This window comes from Loxodonta africana, chromosome 14 (assembly GCF_030014295.1).
Source record: "Loxodonta africana isolate mLoxAfr1 chromosome 14, mLoxAfr1.hap2, whole genome shotgun sequence".
Taxonomy (NCBI): domain Eukaryota; kingdom Metazoa; phylum Chordata; class Mammalia; order Proboscidea; family Elephantidae; genus Loxodonta; species Loxodonta africana.
This window is the reverse complement of record NC_087355.1, coordinates 54,438,500-54,457,543: the sequence shown is the minus strand read 5'-3', so window position 1 is coordinate 54,457,543 and position 19,044 is coordinate 54,438,500. Positions and strand designations below refer to the sequence as shown.

At 30.9% G+C, this 19,044-nt stretch overlaps 1 protein-coding gene across 1 annotated transcript in view; it reads right to left on the bottom strand.

Annotated features, from left to right (window-relative positions):
- The window catches only part of RIMS2 (regulating synaptic membrane exocytosis 2), a 404,721-nt gene that overhangs the window by 282,794 nt on the left and 102,883 nt on the right, over positions 1 to 19,044 (bottom strand). The window contains exons 3-9 of the mRNA XM_064267988.1: positions 17,327 to 17,394; positions 15,395 to 15,514; positions 14,137 to 14,236; positions 12,832 to 12,955; positions 11,042 to 11,088; positions 9,040 to 9,152; positions 1,391 to 1,521 (exon numbers count right to left, since the gene is read on the bottom strand). Of these exons, the coding sequence (XP_064124058.1) occupies positions 1,391 to 1,521; positions 9,040 to 9,152; positions 11,042 to 11,088; positions 12,832 to 12,955; positions 14,137 to 14,236; positions 15,395 to 15,514; positions 17,327 to 17,394 (703 nt within the window). The remainder of the gene's footprint in view (positions 1 to 1,390; positions 1,522 to 9,039; positions 9,153 to 11,041; positions 11,089 to 12,831; positions 12,956 to 14,136; positions 14,237 to 15,394; positions 15,515 to 17,326; positions 17,395 to 19,044) is intronic.

The following is a 19,044-nucleotide window of genomic DNA, read 5'->3' as shown; positions in this document are numbered from 1 at the left end:
ATGTATACATAAAAGCATAACTGGGAACGCAGCATTTTCTGCAGGTTTCTACCATGGCTTTCCAAGGATGCTAAGACTAGTAAACCATATGTGCTCTAAGAAGACAAGTGACTTGGCTGACTTAGATGGCAGGGTAACTTGGCTGTGGCATGTCACTCAACTGAAGTTTAGGCTAGACTTAACAGAATCAACTCGACGGCAACTAACAACGCCAGCAGTTATACGGGGCCTCTGCTTCCTCTCTTACAGTTCCAAGTGTGTTCCTCTCAAAAGACAACTTAAGTTGTTAGAGAACAACTTTCTTCAAGCAAAGTTTTTGCTTAAGATAAAATTTTATAACAACAGTTTCTAATGACTAGATATTATGATACACTGACACATTCTGAAAAATTTATTTTATAACTTTTCACTCCAAAATATGTATCAAATAAAATGTAAGATTTTTGTTAATTGTCTCCTTTCTTTTGTCCTTTTCTTTTGCTACAACTGCTGCTCAGACAAAACTTTGGCACCCAACCCAACCCTGATGACATTTTACTTGAACTAAGCAACTGAAAACGAGGGTCCAATAGTAGTCAAAAATATGATTTAAGATCACATCTGTGGTCCGCCACCTACAATTTTGGAAAAAAATGGCCAGACCTTGGTAACACTCTGCCCTCAAAGTAAGAGATAAAGAAGAGCTGTGGAAAGTGTAATTGGTGCCATTACTTCCTTCTTTTTTCATGACACCTAGGAATAGTCTCTTATTTTTTATGTGCTAGAAATTCAGAGTGATTAAAGAATTTGTGTTATACTATTTCTCAATCCTATTTCTCTATTTAAATCAGGGAAGAACAATGTCATTTATGTGCATTAGAATATATACAAAACAAATGATGCTTTAAAAGTTGATTCTAAACTCAGGGATAAAGGTGATACAGAGTGATACAAAACAAAACCATATGTTAATTTTACAGAACATAGGGAAATAATATCTTGGTAAGAGGAGGCGGCAGAATTGCAGTGGAATATGATGAGTCCCTTTTGGTACTATTTCCAGCTTTTTGCTTCTGTAGTTTTTATTAAAAATGCATTTGATTCGAAGGGACATAATTTTAAATTACTTTGATAAATAAAAACATACATTACCTAAGTAATAATCCACATAAGCCTAAAATAAATACAAAATAATATATACAATAAACATTTGATATGCATTTTAAAACAATCTCATTATTTACTGTCACATATTATTTTGATTCTTAAAAGGCATTATGTTTATATTAAACTTCAAAGGTGTCTTATTGTCATGCAATTGAAATATAAATAATACAGAATTGAAATATCCACTGCTATTAACATTTTCCCACATATTTCCAAGAGCGTTTATTTTGTCTCATATTCTTACCTTCTGTCTGGAAGAAAGTAAATTTTAACGTAAGGATTCCTTGGCCTCCCATCTTCCCTGGAAAGGAGATCCTTTGCTCCCAAAATTGTAACTATTAATTGGTGACCAACCTTGTCAAACCACAGTTTTATCTGAAAAGCAAAAATATTAATTTATGAACACAAATATTTATGACCATAAGATAATGCTTATACTCCCAACCTCTGCCCCAATCTCTTAGACTAATATTAGCACAGAATATAAATTTCACTTAGTAAATTGCGGTTAGTTAAAATGAAAGGATATGCTATAATAACTTCAATGAATACAAGAATCAATTCAGATATTTTGATTTGATTGATCAGTCCCTTGGGCTTTCATTTATCCTAATTTGATTGCTTGTTAACATGCACATAATAATGAATGCACATAAAAATATCATAACCAAAGGGCTTTTTATGCAATGATTGCTCTATATTTTCTTTATGCAAGAAAGGTTGTTGCTCATTTTGGTTCCCCTATGATTACTGAGTTCAGAATATGTGCTCAAAATGAATGAGTAGATGCAAGTTTACATAGCACATATAGGGAATTTTTAAGCAAATGTTTTATGTTATTCCACAGCAAAAGACGTTTCAAAGATTTTAAACAAGGAATAATTACTCATAGGCTTAGTCAATAGACTCCTTCACTCTGTACTTAAAACGAATAAATTCATCTTGTATAAATTTTTCTTAAAAAAAAAAAATTTTTTTTTTTTATTCTTACACAGGCATAAAGTCTCTTTCTTTTGTGAAGCAACTGTATCAAATCCTGGCAACAATAGGGTACATTTTATAATTCAGTATGAGAAAAAGTAAATAATTTCCCTATGCCATAGTTTTTTATAGTTAGGGACTGGAACTTCACACCCAGATGTTGAATTCATTTGATTTCACAGTTGCCCCTCCCCCCACACTCATATCTCATGCCCTCATACCTAACCAGTTAATTCTATTATTTCAGGATCTATGATAACTTGGCTCTGCCCCACATCTTGGTTCAGAACTCAGTACACTTGTGACCACTATCCTGAAACTGAAATTGAACTGGAAATGAGGAATTTAAGAATGACAGGTAAAAACAATTTTAGGTATATGTTTAACACTGGTAGTTCACCTCCAATTCTAACATGGCTTTGTTAAGTCCCTCACTTTATATCCTAGAAAATAGGGAACTAAGCAAGATTTTTGAATCAGAAGAGGAGGGCTGATGGCCAAGAAGAGTACATAAAATTATTCATATACAGGCTTTTGTTTTTGTTTTTTTGACAAATGGAATTAGCCCTCTTATAGGAATAATACTGAAAAAATATTCAAACTTTAAAAAATTATAATTACTAATTTTTGTGTTGCCTTAAGTTCTTATGCTCATCATAAGTATTGTTATGTAACAACAACAAAAAAATCCTAATGGAGCTGCTAAGTACAAAGAGACCCTAGACAGATGTTTCTCAAACTGTGGTTCACAAAGCCCTCCATCAGTATTATCTGGCTAACTTAATAAAAAATTACAAATTCTTGGGGTTCATTTTTGACCTACTGAATCAGATTGGGGTCCAGGATTTTGCATTTTAGTAAGTCTTCCAGGTGATTCTCACATGCATTAAAGTTGGAGAACCACTCACTGCCTTAGACTAAGGGGTTAGTAACCTGAAAAAAAAATTTCTTGCTATTAAAAAAGAAAAAAAGAAGTTCAAATATTTGTCATCTAACATATTAGAATGCAGATACACATTAGTATAAGAGAAAAAATAAAAGACTAAACTATTTTTCTGGCAAAAAGCATGAGGAGAGAACAAAGAAAGAAATACTAGGGTATCTCATTGCATATGAGATCAAATACAGACATTGTTGGAGAGCTCTATGGTTTCTCTAATATGCATGAACAAAATGAGATTGTTATGATATTCGCTATCTTTATAATAATAAAGGAGTTTAGGACTTTCATTTTTCCATGATATTAAAAATCCTTATTTGAGAATCATAATATGAACATTAAGTACCTCAAATAGAAAAATATTCTAAAAGGCTAAAAATACTTTTCCAATAAACTTTACACTTAATTTCCTATTATTACCAGAATAAATTCATAATTATTATAGGAAATTATTTCTGTTAAAGATTTTTGAGGAGTTGAGACTAAGTACTTATGATCTCCACAGGCAACACTTTTTGCTTGTTCCCCTTTTAGAGCTAAACAATTGGGATATATGTTCCAAGTATTCTTTTCAGATTTTCTTATGCCATGGAAACCAAAAATATATGAATATTATTTATTTTTCATAACAACAGATATTAGGCTTATGGCCTTTACACTTAATAGTGCATTAAATTATGCTTACAAATATGTGGGTATCTAAATATCTTAGAGAGGAAACAGGTACATTTTTATTTTCCTGGTTATATGATCAAAATTATACTTTTTAAAATGAACAGTCTTATATTAGGTATTTGATCAATAGCTCTAATTTTCATTCCATAATAGAGGACTTGCATTGAAGTTTTTAATAGATATCCAGTTCACATCATCAAAATTGAATTTTATTATTTGCTAGATTATTTTATCACATTCCTAAATTTCTTATCTGTGCTTTATAAATGAATTGCTAAAATATAGCTGTTGATTCCCCAAAATATAATAAATGTATCTTCACAATTCTAGACCTGACATACTTTCTGTTGTACCTGAATTTCATTAATAAACATGTTGATATCATTTTAATTATTTTAATATAATTATCATTTCAACTTTACCATGTAACCATTTTCAATTTTCTTAAGCAGAATATAAGCAACAGAGGTAAATATTTTACATTGTATAATATTAACTAGAAGAAGTTTAATTTTTAAAATTTAAATAAAATTAGCATTATTCAAAACCAACAAAATAAAAAAACATGCAGCAAAGCAAGGAAGCATAATACTACTTTTTTTAAAAAAGCTATATTTATATTACTTTACCATATAATGTTTTCCTAATGAAAAGAGGCAAACAACTTGTACCCAAGTATTACAGTAAAGTTAAATGGAAATATAATGACAAAATGTAAACAAAATAAACCCAATACATTTTATTTGGATTGTCATTTTATTCTTTCAAAGTAATACACTTTACAAAAGTTGAAACATAGATAACATGTATAAAATTCACTTTTTAGATAAGGTACAAATATATTTGCCAATCTCCTCAAGGACTTATTGCTTGGAAAATGCAAGAGAATGTAGATGATAAGTGATATAATGAATGATTTAAAGAGACAGCAACCTTAGTATAATAAAGAAAAATATCAGCAGCATAGAATTAGCTATTTGAGTAAATAGGACATATATAAGTGGTATCTACATACTATCTACATTAAATGCCACTCTGAAACCTATGAGTTTTATTTGGTTCATCATATAAAATCACTAACAAAGTTTGTCTCTTTAAATTTTTTTCAGTATTTTAATCCTCATGCAGAATTTTATGAGCTGGCTCATATAATGATTTGAAAGTCAATAATATGGTTTGGAGCACATACCAAAAAAATGTTTTCCTACTACGCATTTTCCAAAAACATACAAATAAGGGTTAAAACACAACTGTAGTTTCTATCAGGCAGACAAGGCCTTTACCTGAACCCTAGGAACAAAAGGCGTTGTTCTTCTACTAAGGCTTTGGCTCTGGTAAGCAAAATTAAAGAAAAAAGCAATAAAACAAAACCAAAAGGACAAGACGCTAGAACTAAAGACCAAAAGTAAAAACAAACACATACAACTATCCCTTTATATACAATTTTTCCATGATAATATTTATCTAAATTAAGCACTTCAATGTAATACATTTTCTTAAAATGCTAAACTACATAAAAGTATATAAAATATTAGAAAATGTTTAATCAGATTTTTAAAATATGATCAAAATAAAGGAATTAAGACTATAAAACGACGTGTGGGCTTATACATTCTGAAAGAATGATTGTAAACATACCCAAGAAACAAGAAATTTCAGGTTTTACCCTTAAATGCATCACATAGAAAAAAACCATAGTCCCCAAATTTGGCTATGTATTATACAGGTATTAGTAAAAAGCCATCTGTGGAAGTAACTGTGTTACTTTTCCAAAATAATTAAGTCTAACAAAAGTCCAAAAAATATTAGCCAGCTTAACATTAGGATTTCTTAAAAGAACAAACACAGTAAGATAGAAATGTAGTATAGTGCACTGAATTGATTGTTCTAGTATTTAAACGCCGTCTTCACACATTTATTATATACCACTCAAGGAAACACTGTTTACTGCTAATCACACCTATTAAAGACAAATAATATCTCATTTCTTACTTAATTCTTTATATTTTTCCACATCTTTCAAGTTTATTGTCTCATGATATTCCTAATAATCCTTGGAGGTAATTGCTATTATCCTTAATTTTTAGGTAAGGAAACGGAGACTTTTTTAAAAAAGGCTCGATAAACCTGCCCATAAAAAAAAAAAAAAAAAAAAATAGTGATACAAAAAGCAAGACAATGTAAGGGCAGAAAAGAGTTGTCTAGAGCACATCAATCCATTTCAAATTCTCAGAATAAAATCAAGTTTCCTTTTTTTGCTGACTTCAGTTTTTTGTTTTCACTTTTAAACACCTTCCAAAAGAAAAAAAAAAACTGTAATTGGAATATGATGTGTCTTTATTAAAGCATTCCAACAGTTAAATCACGAACAAAACGGATTTCAAGGCATTGATTTCTGCTTCTCTCACCTAGATTCCATTTCATAACTCACATTTCTCATAGACAGTCCCTCCTGTCTAATTCAAAAAGTGATAAATAGTTAAAGGCTTCCCACTTTACCACTACTATATGGAAACAGATAATGGGTATTAAGAGGACTACTGTCCAATTCAACTATCATCAGATAGTCACTGCTTAAGACACAAATCTAAAACCCAAAAGAAAGAAGGCCTTTGTGTTTTAGATTTGTGCAAAGGATAAGACAAAAGCCACAAGTTTCATGGGAGTAAAGATCACGCATCTCTTGCTCACTGTTGTATTCTCAGTGACTAACTGTGCCTGACCTGGGATCAGAACTTAATGCATATTTCCTAATGACTGCAGTTCAACTGGTAAAAACATTTTTTGGAGGAAAATTTGGCAATAGATTTTAAAATATCTTAAAATTTTTCTTTTCCCTTTTATATTGTAATCTTATTCTTAGAAAGTTATCCTGACAAAAGATTTTTTGTCCTAACAAAAATATTAAAGATTTATATTCAAGGATTTCCATACCATCTTCATTTATTATAATATAAAATTAGAAACAAGCAAGATATCCATAATAGAGAAGTGAGTTAAAATGGAGTATTAAACATCTATTAAAATCATTTTAAGAGGAACTTTTAAAGAGAGAGAAAGTCCATACTACACTACTAAGTGAAAAAGCAGGCTCTGAAATATTATGTACAGAATTATTCCAATTTTGTTAAAAAATTTCTGTGTGTATGAGTGATAATATCTTCATGGCAGGATTATAGGTAAGTTTTATTTTTATTTTTCTGTACTTTCCAAGTTTCCCACAATATATATGTATCATATTATTTATTCAGAAAGTGCCATTATGTATATATAGATATATGTATATATAGATATGTTGTTGTTGTTGTTAGGTGCCATCGAGTCAGCTCCGACTCATAGCGACCCTATAATTTCAAAATTATACATACGAAGCTAAAACTTTTACTACCAATATCATAAAAGCTAAAATTTTACTACCAATGTTATACTAGAATATATTCCTTCCAAGTCATAAGAAAATGATAAAATGAGAGCCCTTTTAAATTATAATTACATGGATCTTAAACCAACATTAGTTTTAAATCTAAAGGCTATAATTTTACACAGTTATATATACATTTAGAAGTGAAACTTTTTAAATTTAATTTTCCCTGAATATTTAACAGTCTTTCTACCATATCAGTATTAAACCGTGAAGAAAAATAGCTGAATTTCAAATGTCTAAACCCCTGCATTATTCCCCTAAACTTCTCCTCCTAGTTCAATTTCTCATAGGTCCTTGGGATTTCAAATAAATAAAGTTGTACTTACTTATTAAGGAAATTTAACTTCCCCTCCCTCCTCCATCAACTCATTCCAACTGAATGCACACACAAACACACACACAAATGAATTTATTTATTTACTAACATGATCCAGCTACCTGGAGAATTACTTAAAGATAGACTATTTGATGAGGTCATAAATAAAAATTAACAGCTGGCATTTATTAGCATTTTCTAAACTGGTAGGGGCAAATACATACTACACTTGTAACTCTGTAAATGACAACATCTATGCTGTCAATATATATAATAGAGTAAGTAGAAAGATGCCTATTGTAGGGCATAGAAAAAAGACCACTGTCCTCAAATCCAAAAGTCCACTCTGTTTATCGAAGAGAAAGGAAAATAAAATAGTAAGGAGAAGAAATTCCTTTCAGTATAACATTTAAAATCTAATAAAATCTCATCTTCTTTCCTGAATAACTTTACTATCATCTTTGTGATCAAAATATTACCAGTGCAAAGATGTTTAATAACTTTTTCAATAACTTTTAATATTTAATTTTTCTTATGCTTTCTACAACTCCTTTAAAATTAAATACTGCAGTAAAAATCACATACCTCTCTATCCACCAAAACAATAAAATAAGAAATTTCATAGCTTCTTTAACAAAAGCTTTTTTTCCATTGCTTTTAAAATATCAGTACAAGAAGAGTTTAGTTTTTAACTATAATATTTTTCATCCAAAATTCAGTGTCTGGATTTAGAGAACCTAAATAGTTAATATTCATAAAATTTCAAGTATAGCAACTCATCAATATTACTAGCAATATTAAGCCATGTATTTCCAAAATATAACTGAATACATTTAAATATATGAATATTTTAATTTAATAAGGGGATGACAACTGAACAAATACTATAATCAGTTTTTGTTAAATGTGCTTTGTTAAAATGTGAAGGCTAAAATTTAGAAAGCTTTTCTAATTTGGACATGAATTTTTAACTTTATTAAATTTTCAAATGAAACATCATGTACTGTGAAACTGTCTGGTGTACTCAGAAATCTATGAAATATTTCACCATTTACTTGGTTTTGTCTGTTGAGACAATCATCTCTAATATCATTATATTTCATAGCAGTATTCACATCGCATATTTCCTTAAGGTTGAAAAGTAGGGAAGATAATAAAAATATTTACATTTATCTTAAATTCCATCTTTGTATAACACAGCATTTTTATGTCTCTTCAAAATATGATAGATTACATGCATTTTAAGGTAGAGAGCTAAAACCATGTCCTTGAATTTTGGAATAATATTAATGAGATTTAAAGAAATGGTTTAGGTATCTTCACAAAATCTAACTCACTAAATCCCAGAAAACCTACCACTAATAAAGAATGCATCATGCTGAACAATCAAAATAAAATTTCAATTAATTAAAATAACTAAAAATGAGAAAGTTGATGGTTAAAAGCACAATTATGTTTTAGGAAGAAGTTGGTTTACAAAAAAAAAAAAGGTAGCAACAAATGTTAAAGATGCTATTTGATATTCCAAAAAGATAAATTAATTTAGTGATTACATACTGAAAGTTGTCCAGATAAGAACTGTGGAACATCCCTCAACATGCCAGGACTCATGGGAGAGGTAACGGAAATAGAAGGACGGTCCATTTTTTGAGATTCAAATGAGCTAGAACCTGAAATGACAATTGTACATAAAGAAATATAACAGTGATTCTTCATTATAATTTAATAATCTTCAAAAATTTTTTAATTATTTTATTAATATTTTTTTAAAGATTGACAAAGTGTCATTATACAGACCATTTTCTTAGCCACACTTTCAAATATGAGACCATATTTTAAAGTACAAAGCTATGTCATTGCAAAAGAACTTCACCTTCCTGGTAAAGTTTTTAAAGAAACTTTATAAATACTTACAATTGTAAATTTAAAAATTGAAAAAATCTATTTTCATAGTACATTCTCAATTATTATGTATGTAGAGAATCCAATCACTTCTTACCACTTTCATTGCTATTAACATGGTCTAAATCATTATTTCCTCCTAACTAGATTATTAAGACAATACTCTCTCTCATTGATCTTCCTGCTTTCACTTTTGACCCCATTAAATCTATTGTCAATGTAGTAGTCAGATTTTAAAACATACATATGTCCTAAAAACCATCTCATATAGTTCCCAGTTTCCCTCAGAGTGAAAACAAAGTCTCTACAGGGGCTTGTAAAGCCTATGCAGTTTGGTCACTCATGACTCCTCCGCCCCTATCTCACCCTTGTTCACACTTTTACAACCACACTGGTCTCCCTGCTTTGCTTTAGGTCTATTTCAGGTTCTCCTGCCTTAGAGCCATCACAGCAGTCGGTTCTTCTACCTGGAAAGCTTTTCTCTCAGATACTATTCTTTCAATTCTTTGCTCTAATCCTTCCTTCTCAATGTGGTCAACACTGACCAATCGATATCAAAATATAACCCTCTTCTCCTCCTCTCTCTTGATAACCCTAATCTCTATGAATCTAAAATCTTAGCTTACTAGAAAGAATACATTTGTTTAACATCTGAAATAATACTCAAAAACATGATTAAAAACCTTCATGTATCTGACACTGTTTGAACTTAAATAACATCCTAATTGTTTCATTGATACTCTGAGGTTAAATCAGACCTCTCACCTCACTTTCCAAAAACATAAATCAGAATAAATATAATCATTCACTAATTTATTGAAAGCATTTCCCTCCCACATGTTAGGTTAAACCCATTGCTGTTGAGTCAGTTCCAACTCATAGTGACCCTACAGGCCGGAGTAGGACTGCCCCATAGGGTTTCCAAAGGTATAATCTTTAGGGAAGCAGACTGCCACATCTTTCTCCTGTGGAGCTGGTGAGTTCAAACAGCTGACTTTTTGGTAAGCAGCTGAGTGGTTAACCACTGCACCGCCAGGCCTCCTTACATGTTAGGTTGTTGTTGTTGTTAGGTACGCATCGAGTCGATTCTGATTCATAGTGACCCTATAGGACTCAGTAGAACTGCCCCACAGGGTTTCTAAGGTGTGGCAGGTGGATCTGAACTGCTGACCTTTTGGTTAGCAGCCGAGCTCTTAACCACTGTGCCAACAGGGCTCCCACACGTTAGGTTACAATGTAGTAAAATCTAAAATTGGGGGAAATTCTTGGGGGTAAACATTTTAGCATTGATGAATATATTTATTACTTTTGATTTGGTGATGGTTGCACAAGTACACACATATGTCAAAATGTACAAAAACTGTGCATTTTTACTATGTGCAGTTTATTTTATTTTACCTTAATAAAGCTGTTTAAAAATCCATAGCAATTAAGGCTACGTGATTTAAAAAAAAAAAAAAACTGTCTTAAAATATTCCATAATTTTATACTTTTTCCCATGGTTACATGAAATAAAACTGAATTCGCCATCTTTACATGAATATATACTTGATAACAGGATTATTATATTTCTTACTTTGTACTAATAGATAATTCATTTGACCTCTGATGACTGACATTATTAACAACATACTTTTCTAGTGTAAATGGAACTTACTAGATTCCAGTTGTGCATGTGTGCTGTCAGGTATTCTAGGTATATCTCTGAAATGATAGAAAAAGAAAACAAGAAATTGTTTCAACAATCAATACAATTGCTATTTTGATTGTTATCAACCTATATTATAGCAAGACAGTGTAAGAATGATAAAAACTGTATATGGTAGCAACATTACATAAATAAGAAACAAATAAGCATTAAGTTTGAGCTAATGAAAGTATTTAAGCCAACCCCAATTATTTAAAATTCATTAATATTCTTAGGAATTTGCTGCATATTTAGAAAAACATATACTTTATTTTATTATTCATTCTCAAAAAATGTCTATATTCAACAAGTTTTACAGATATAATTTAATTATATTCTACTTTTTTACCTGCTGTAGTTCTAAATCAGTAACACTGAAATGCAAATAAAATGCAAAATAAAAACAAAAATTTAAATATTCACAGATTGTGACTGAAGCTTTTTAAATGTAATAATTCTACTTAGAAAAGTGTTACATGTTTCTTCTTGGAACTTTCAAAATTATATTTTACCTGTATGTATACTCAAAGTAAGTGTACACTTTAGTTTGATACTTGTCAAGAGAATTAGCTATCAATGGTTAAGATCATTCGGCAAATTATATAAAAGTCTGTGAATTATTTTAAATATGATTAAAGGATTCTTTAATACCAGGAAATATATTGACTACCATATTAAACTGAAACACTACAGTTTAACACATTACAGGACTTTGTAAGTAAGCCTTACTTTGAAAAGTAAGACAAATAAAGAACAGATATAATTTCATGTGCCAGATTCATTACTTTGAAAGGAACATTTCAATAAAACTAAGTTACCAACTTCAGTCATATACTCCAGCAAAAAAAAGAGATCAAAGTAATCAGCTCCTAAATGAGCAAACACTGGGCATTAGTATTTTACTACAGAGAATAATTTTGGTTGTCTCCACCCTAGAATGCTCTTATCCCAAATATGAATTTAATAATTCACTGTCAGTGCTTTTTCTATTGCTTTTATTCAGTTATAGGTATATCTTTTACTTTGGCTTAGAATGTAAGCTTCTCTAAAGGAAGTCCTGCTGTGATATTTAATGAGTTAACTCTCCTACAGGCACAAAGGATTATACATAGTGCCAAATTTTAAAACCGTCTAACTTATAGGTAACAAATACAAAAGCAAAGAGTACCCTGGTGTTGGTTTATTTTCTGTCTATGAACTCGTCATCCTTAAAAATGTTACGTTTTTTCTTTAAACTGTTAACTATCATCCTTAAAAATGTTATGTTTTTTCTTTAAACTGTTAACTATACCTGGGAATAATATATCCTTTTTTGTCTTTCCTATGCTGAAATCTTCATTTTGAAAAAAAAAAAAAAAAAGTGAAATTCCTAAAATACAGCTCGTCCTAATTTTTACAAAATAGAGGGCCATAGTTCATTAAACTTATTTTAAAAGTAATTATTGCTATACTAAGCACATTTTTTCTTAAGCACATAAGTATAGCACCTACTATTGCCTTCAGCCATCTAAGCTGCTAAAATTATAAAAGTAATAACCATCTAAATATATCTTATTTTGTTATTAACTATACATTCTAGTGTGATCAGATAAATAGGCATCATGATTTTTGGTGAGGTGTTTTTGGTAAGGAAGGAGAAACAGAGTTGCCTACAAAAATATTTGTTTTCATAAAGCAATAAAACATTTTTGGATTACACATTACAAATTACTTACTAATACTCAACTTTATACACTGACAAACTATTGAAATCAACTGACCCAATAGGTCTTGAAACAACAAGCTCCACTTGTGGTTCAGGTTTGGATTCCAGAATGATGTTGTATACTTCTTCAAATGTGGCTCCTTGCAACAGCCTTCCGTTCCATTCTAACACTTCATCACCTATAGTGTATGTCAGTAATGACAATCTTAGAAAGAAAAGCTAATCTCATAAAAGCACTTAAAATAGAAGCAATTTTAAGCTTCAATGAACTTCATAGAATAATCAACATTATGGAATAAGAAACATAATAAGAACAGCTCAAGTGGCATAAGATTTGATAACCCCCAAAACTCGTTGCCATCAAATCAATTCCAACTCATAGTGACCCTATAGGACAGAGTAGAGCTGCCCCACAGGGTTTCCAAGAAGTGCCTGGTGGATTCGAAATGGCAACCTTTCGGTTAGCAGCTGTAGCTCTTAACCACTTTGCCACCAGGGTTTCCATTTGATAAGTAGGATGACCATTATGCTTTACCCAAAGGGAAAAATGTCAGAAGTAAGGGTCAGAGAAAAAAAAAAAAAATAGGTAAAAGTTATCTTTATGTGACTTATTAATAGAAATTTTAATTTTGGCAATGGCCAAGATTAGTTGCCTCTTTGAAGATTTCATGACTGTGTACTCTAGGTTTTTCAATACGTATGCAGCTGAGCATCTTATTATCTTTAAAGGTTATCTGTGGTCTAAATTCTGTTGTAAAAAGCTTAATAATTAGCATCTTATAGAATCCTCTCCAAGGCACTCAAGGATTCCTCCAATAGTACCCATTACCAAAGAGACAGGGTTGACTCATATTAGGAAATGTGCATTTATCTATTAAGTTTGTTTCCTAAACAATGTTGCAATTTTGCCAAAAGATAACTGAAGGTGTACAAGAAACAAAACAGGTTAATACTAGATACAGATTAGGAATATTCATCAACAAAAGAAAAAGATCAGTAAATATAAAAAACTATTTAATATAATGTGACTAAAAAATAACAGTTACAATTTTCCACTATGAATGAAGACTTACAGTACAGTACCCACTGCCGCTGAGTCGATTCCGACTCATAGCGACCCTACAGGACAGAGTAGAACTGCCCCATAGAGTTTCCAAGGAGCGCCTGGTGGATTCAAACTGCTGACCTTTTGGTTAGCAGCTATTGTACTTAACCACTACGCCACCAGGGTTTCCTAAAGACTTACATCTAACTTAAATGAGCTCTCTGTAACTGGCCAAATCACTGCCAAATGAGGATTACTTTTTCAGAACTCTTCAAGTTTAACAGTTTAAAATGTAGAAAATCAAAGGTAGCGTACCTGGTCTAAGATGACCTACAGTATCAGCTAAACTTCCTTTTTTTACTTTGGTAATAAATGCACAAAGCCGACCTGATTCAGTCATCTTTCCTCCTACAACCTGTTTAAAAGAGGAAAGTATTAAAATAGGCTTATTGTCAAAATGAATACAGTTGAAGATTCAAGTAAAAAATACCTAGGCAATTTACAGCTTTTAAATGTTTAATTTAAGCTAACATACTGATAACCCTTTTTTAAATTATATAGTGTTATTATTATGAATTAAATACATGTTCTAAGAGTGCTTTTTTTTACATATTCTAAATGTTTTCCAATAGATTAAATTTCAGTAACGAGAGTTTAAGTAGGGACCGTGAATTCTAGTTACTTAGATAGCACTGTTTACACACTATGCTGTGCCAATCTGTATTTAAATCCCACCTTTGTCACCACCTGTGTGACCACGGACAAGTTACGTAACCTCTTTAAGCCCATTTCTAATATTTTTTAAAATAATAGATGTGAAATGCTGAGGTGAGTACCAGTCACATGGCAGCGATACAGTAAACTGTAATTTCCCAGTTAAAGTGATGCCCAAAGTTCTCTGATCTCCCCCACTTACTGTACTCGACAGGACAACTTCTGTGGCAAGGGCTTTCACTCTAAAATATTTACTTTTTTTTTTCCTTTCAGTTTTTAATTGGTCATACCAGATACACAAAAAAGCAACAGAATTCTACTTGTATATTTATCAAATAAGTGTCTAATATTTTAAAATAGAATACAAATCAATATTTATAATCTCATGACATAATTACTTGAGTTTCCAGACTTCAAATTGTATTCTCTTTCACACAATCATTTTCTACATTAATACAAAAATTATATTCATGTTATACATATATTACAATTCCCAGGTTTGCATATTTAGTAATTAAATAAAACTGTTATTGTAATAGGGTATAAATGTAGATACACACTTAAAGGACAAACTGTATTTTCAAAGTAACTTAGAGCATTATATTTAGAATTCAAATTTATCATAACTTCAGTTACTTTCACTGATTTCCAAAAGTATAGATACTAGTATCAATATAGCATAATGGCAACTTTTTAATATCTGGAGAATGAAAAAATTTAGGATAATGAATATAAATATTTGAGAACTTTTAAAAATGAGAAAAAAGGACTAAATTGGCATAGGTAGAAACAGTTATTATATCTTTTACTTTTCTGATAAATATGTGATAGAATATAAAGCTAAAATTTCATTACATACCTTTAAGCCAAGCATTGCTCCTGAGTCTCGAGGTACACTTCCATCTTTTAGACGTTTATTTAATAAAATGCGGCCAATTAAACAATCTCCATCTTTAGATGGCTGCCAGGTCACAGGATGCTGACAAATTGCATCAACAAACAGAAAAATTAATGTTCTTTTATGACAAATCACCTCTCATTGTACAATCTTTCTAAATTTCAGAATTCCAAAGTGTTATGATTACACAAACCAGTTTGCATTCCAAAATACTGATCAAAAGGACAGTACATTAAGCATATAACCTCAATTTTATAGTTTTAATTTTTTCAACATACATTTATTTCAAATTCTTACAGTACTCTCACATAACACCAAAGTTATATAGTTCTATGAAACTGAAACATCTTAAAAATACATATTCTAATTTAATAACTTATATTCTGAAGATTAAAAATTCAAAAGCAGAAAAGATATTGAAATTCTATGCAGTTGAACTCATTTAAAAATAAGAATTTCATCTTCAAACACTTTTGGAAGATTTGGAAAGATTTTACTAGAGTAAAAATTAAAAGGTCAAATCATATTAAAATATGAAATTGGAATCCATGATGAAGGCTTTCCTAAAATAGGTTTCTAGATTAAAATTAGAAAAAAATACACGAGCCTCATAAGTTTCCAATTGAATGTGCATGGGAGAAATAAGGCCTAATTTAAAGGTAAGGATAGATTTCATTTCCCACTTTTTAGAGGTTTATTGGTTCTTTCAAGTGTTTGATATATTTTGTAAATTACCTCTACTAGATAGCTCAGTGGTATCCATTGTTAAATAACCTTGAAAATATTAGTAGCTTATTTCTTTCTCAGGGCAGAACCAAGTCCTTTATAAATAAAGACACCGTGCCATTATGAACTATACGTTAAACAACAAAATAGATGATTTGTGTAATCACAGTAGTTTTATCTGGAAGTAACATGCACATCTTCATGCAAAATTCAGCAGGCAAAAGACAAGTTCCAGTAAATCACATTGATACGATAAAAAGATTTTCCAAAGTTCCACTACACTAAAAGCAAAAATAATAAATGCCAAAGCAGATGGCAATGGTTCTAATACTAATTAATACTATATTAATGCTATGACAATAAAACATAAAAGAGCAAAATGACAGTGAAAGGGAAAAAAGAAAAACAACATTTGCTGTGCAAACAAACCCAATTATCTCCCTTTTGCCTGGGATTTAAACTATTAATAATTTAATTTTCATTCCAAGGAAAATAGATGCAAGCAATCAAATAAGCCAATCCAAAAAATTCTTTATTATTTGTGGTTTATAATAACATCACAAAGTTCTTTCATGCGACCATAAGACAAAACATTCCTTTGTTCCTAATTTTTATTTTGATTTACTTATTTATTTTTTGGTATGTCATCAAACAATAAAAACAGCAAAGCAAGCAAGAGGGTTTTTTGTTTTGTTTTGTTTTTCTTTTCTGCACCTTAGGAAATGCTACATTGACCTTTGAAATGCCCTGTCTTTTTATTATATTCTGTTTTAATGAGTGACAGAGAGCAAACGAAGACCAAATGAGCAGGTTAAAAGGCAGGCTCCACAATCTCAGTACCTTATCACTATGGCTATGCTCCTCGTTAAGAGTTGTGCTACTACACGTATCTACCCCAGAGTCCTTAATCTGAGGCTCAGACCATTCCAAATCCTCTTCCAAAGAGTGGCCACCAAAGTACATCATTTTCTTTTGTCTCTCAGACCTGGTGTAAGAGTCCGACAAAACTGCCTGCTCACTAGTTTTTCTTTTTCCCTTTTGACTGTCCCCTATAGGTGTGGGATAAAAAAAAAAAGGGATACAAAAAGAAAACATGCAAAGGTGTAAATAAAAAAGGAAAAGTCAAATGATAACAAAAATTAAATAGTAAGGCTCCACATGTCTCACCAAAGACATTGGGGATGCCTCACTGCTATGCCAAGACGTATGGTCCAACCAGTTGTAATCCATGTCTCCTGTGAGAGTCAGACAGACAAAAGAGTGCAGTAAAGGAGACGGCGAAAAGAAAGGACAAAGACATTATAAACATTTTAAATTGTGTGATCCTGTCTAGTTTTAAGAACTCTGTCTGTAGCACTCACTATACAAGAGAAAGCTAAGATTCCCAATGAGTAAAATTTATAGACTGCAGAATATAAAGTTTAAGCACTCTATGCAAATCCTACAAAATGAAAGTCCTGCAAGAAGAGAAAAGGCTACTGATAAACAGAATAGGATTCAAAGAAATTATATATTGTGGAAAAAAGAAATACACTATCAACTATGTCTGTTATTTTTTCCATGTTGGCCTATAGAAATAAGTTTGTTCTGCTCCAAAGATTTGGAACATTTCTTAAGATAAACAGTGGTTTGCCAATAACCACTATAACAAAAAGCCAAGTAATTAAATTTTGTTCTTGCAGTGTAGTATGATATTCTTTATAATGCTGAAATCTCCTGAAAGGTTTGGGTGGTTAAGAAAAAAAAAAAAACTGGTTACACAAAAGGAAAATTTTATATGAAAACGACAAACCAGATTCATTCAGTTTCCACTAATGAAAATAAAATAAAATGTATGTATCATAAAGTACTTAACATCACTTTGAAACAATAACTTTTCCAGAAATTGAATTTTTGTAAAAAGTGAATTTTTTCTTTTAAAATAATGTTATGCCAGCTTATATAACTTACAACTAAGAATAATATCTATTTCCCAAACTTGTATCTTCCTTCTTTCCCTCAAATTTGGAAAAAAAAAAAAATCATTTTTAATCTATATATACACGTCTTTTATTTAATTTTTCATCGTGAAGGTTTACAGAGCAATGCACATGCATCTTTTAAAACTACTCATCTCATACTTTCATGTATTTAAAAATATTTATTACACATCTTCCATTTGCTATGCATTATGCTAAGCCCTAGTGTAAGGGGTAAAACAATGAGACATGCTTACAACAGAATAGAAGATAAACAAAATAAAAAAATCATCACACAAAATATATAACCGCACTTGACGCTTAGTGTTATACCAGAGTGTACACAACACTATTAGACAGTATAATAACACCTCTAAAAAAGTGATGTTTAGGATGAAAACTGAAGAACAAATAAGGATAAAGCCTGGTGAAAAGTGGAAGGAAGAGCACTCCACAAAGTAACAGCATGGTACTGTAAAAGAAATGAAAGAAGAGCAGTGTGTCTGAGCCAAAAAGAATGAGGGAGCATATAGTGCTAAATGAGACTGGTGACGCAGCCCAAACCAACGTAGAGGGGCCTTTTTATGCCATGTTAAAGATGTTGAATTTTACTCATTCAACAATTTTAATCAATATGGTGGCATGATCGATTTACATTTTTAAAAGATAAATCTAAGAACTATATAGAGACAGGGTTCGAAGATCCCAAGAGTTAAAAGGCACTGGAAATAATCCATGAGAGAGGTGATTATGGCTTGTACAAAGGTGATGGCAGTAGATATACCAGAAAAAGAGGGAATTGAGAGATGTTTTGGAAGTAGAAATAAGAGAGCAGTAAGAAAGACTGAAGAGTCAAGGATAACTCCTAGGTTTCTAGAATTCACTGAATGAAAGAAAAGGCTCCTCTTGAGTTGAAAAGACTTAAAG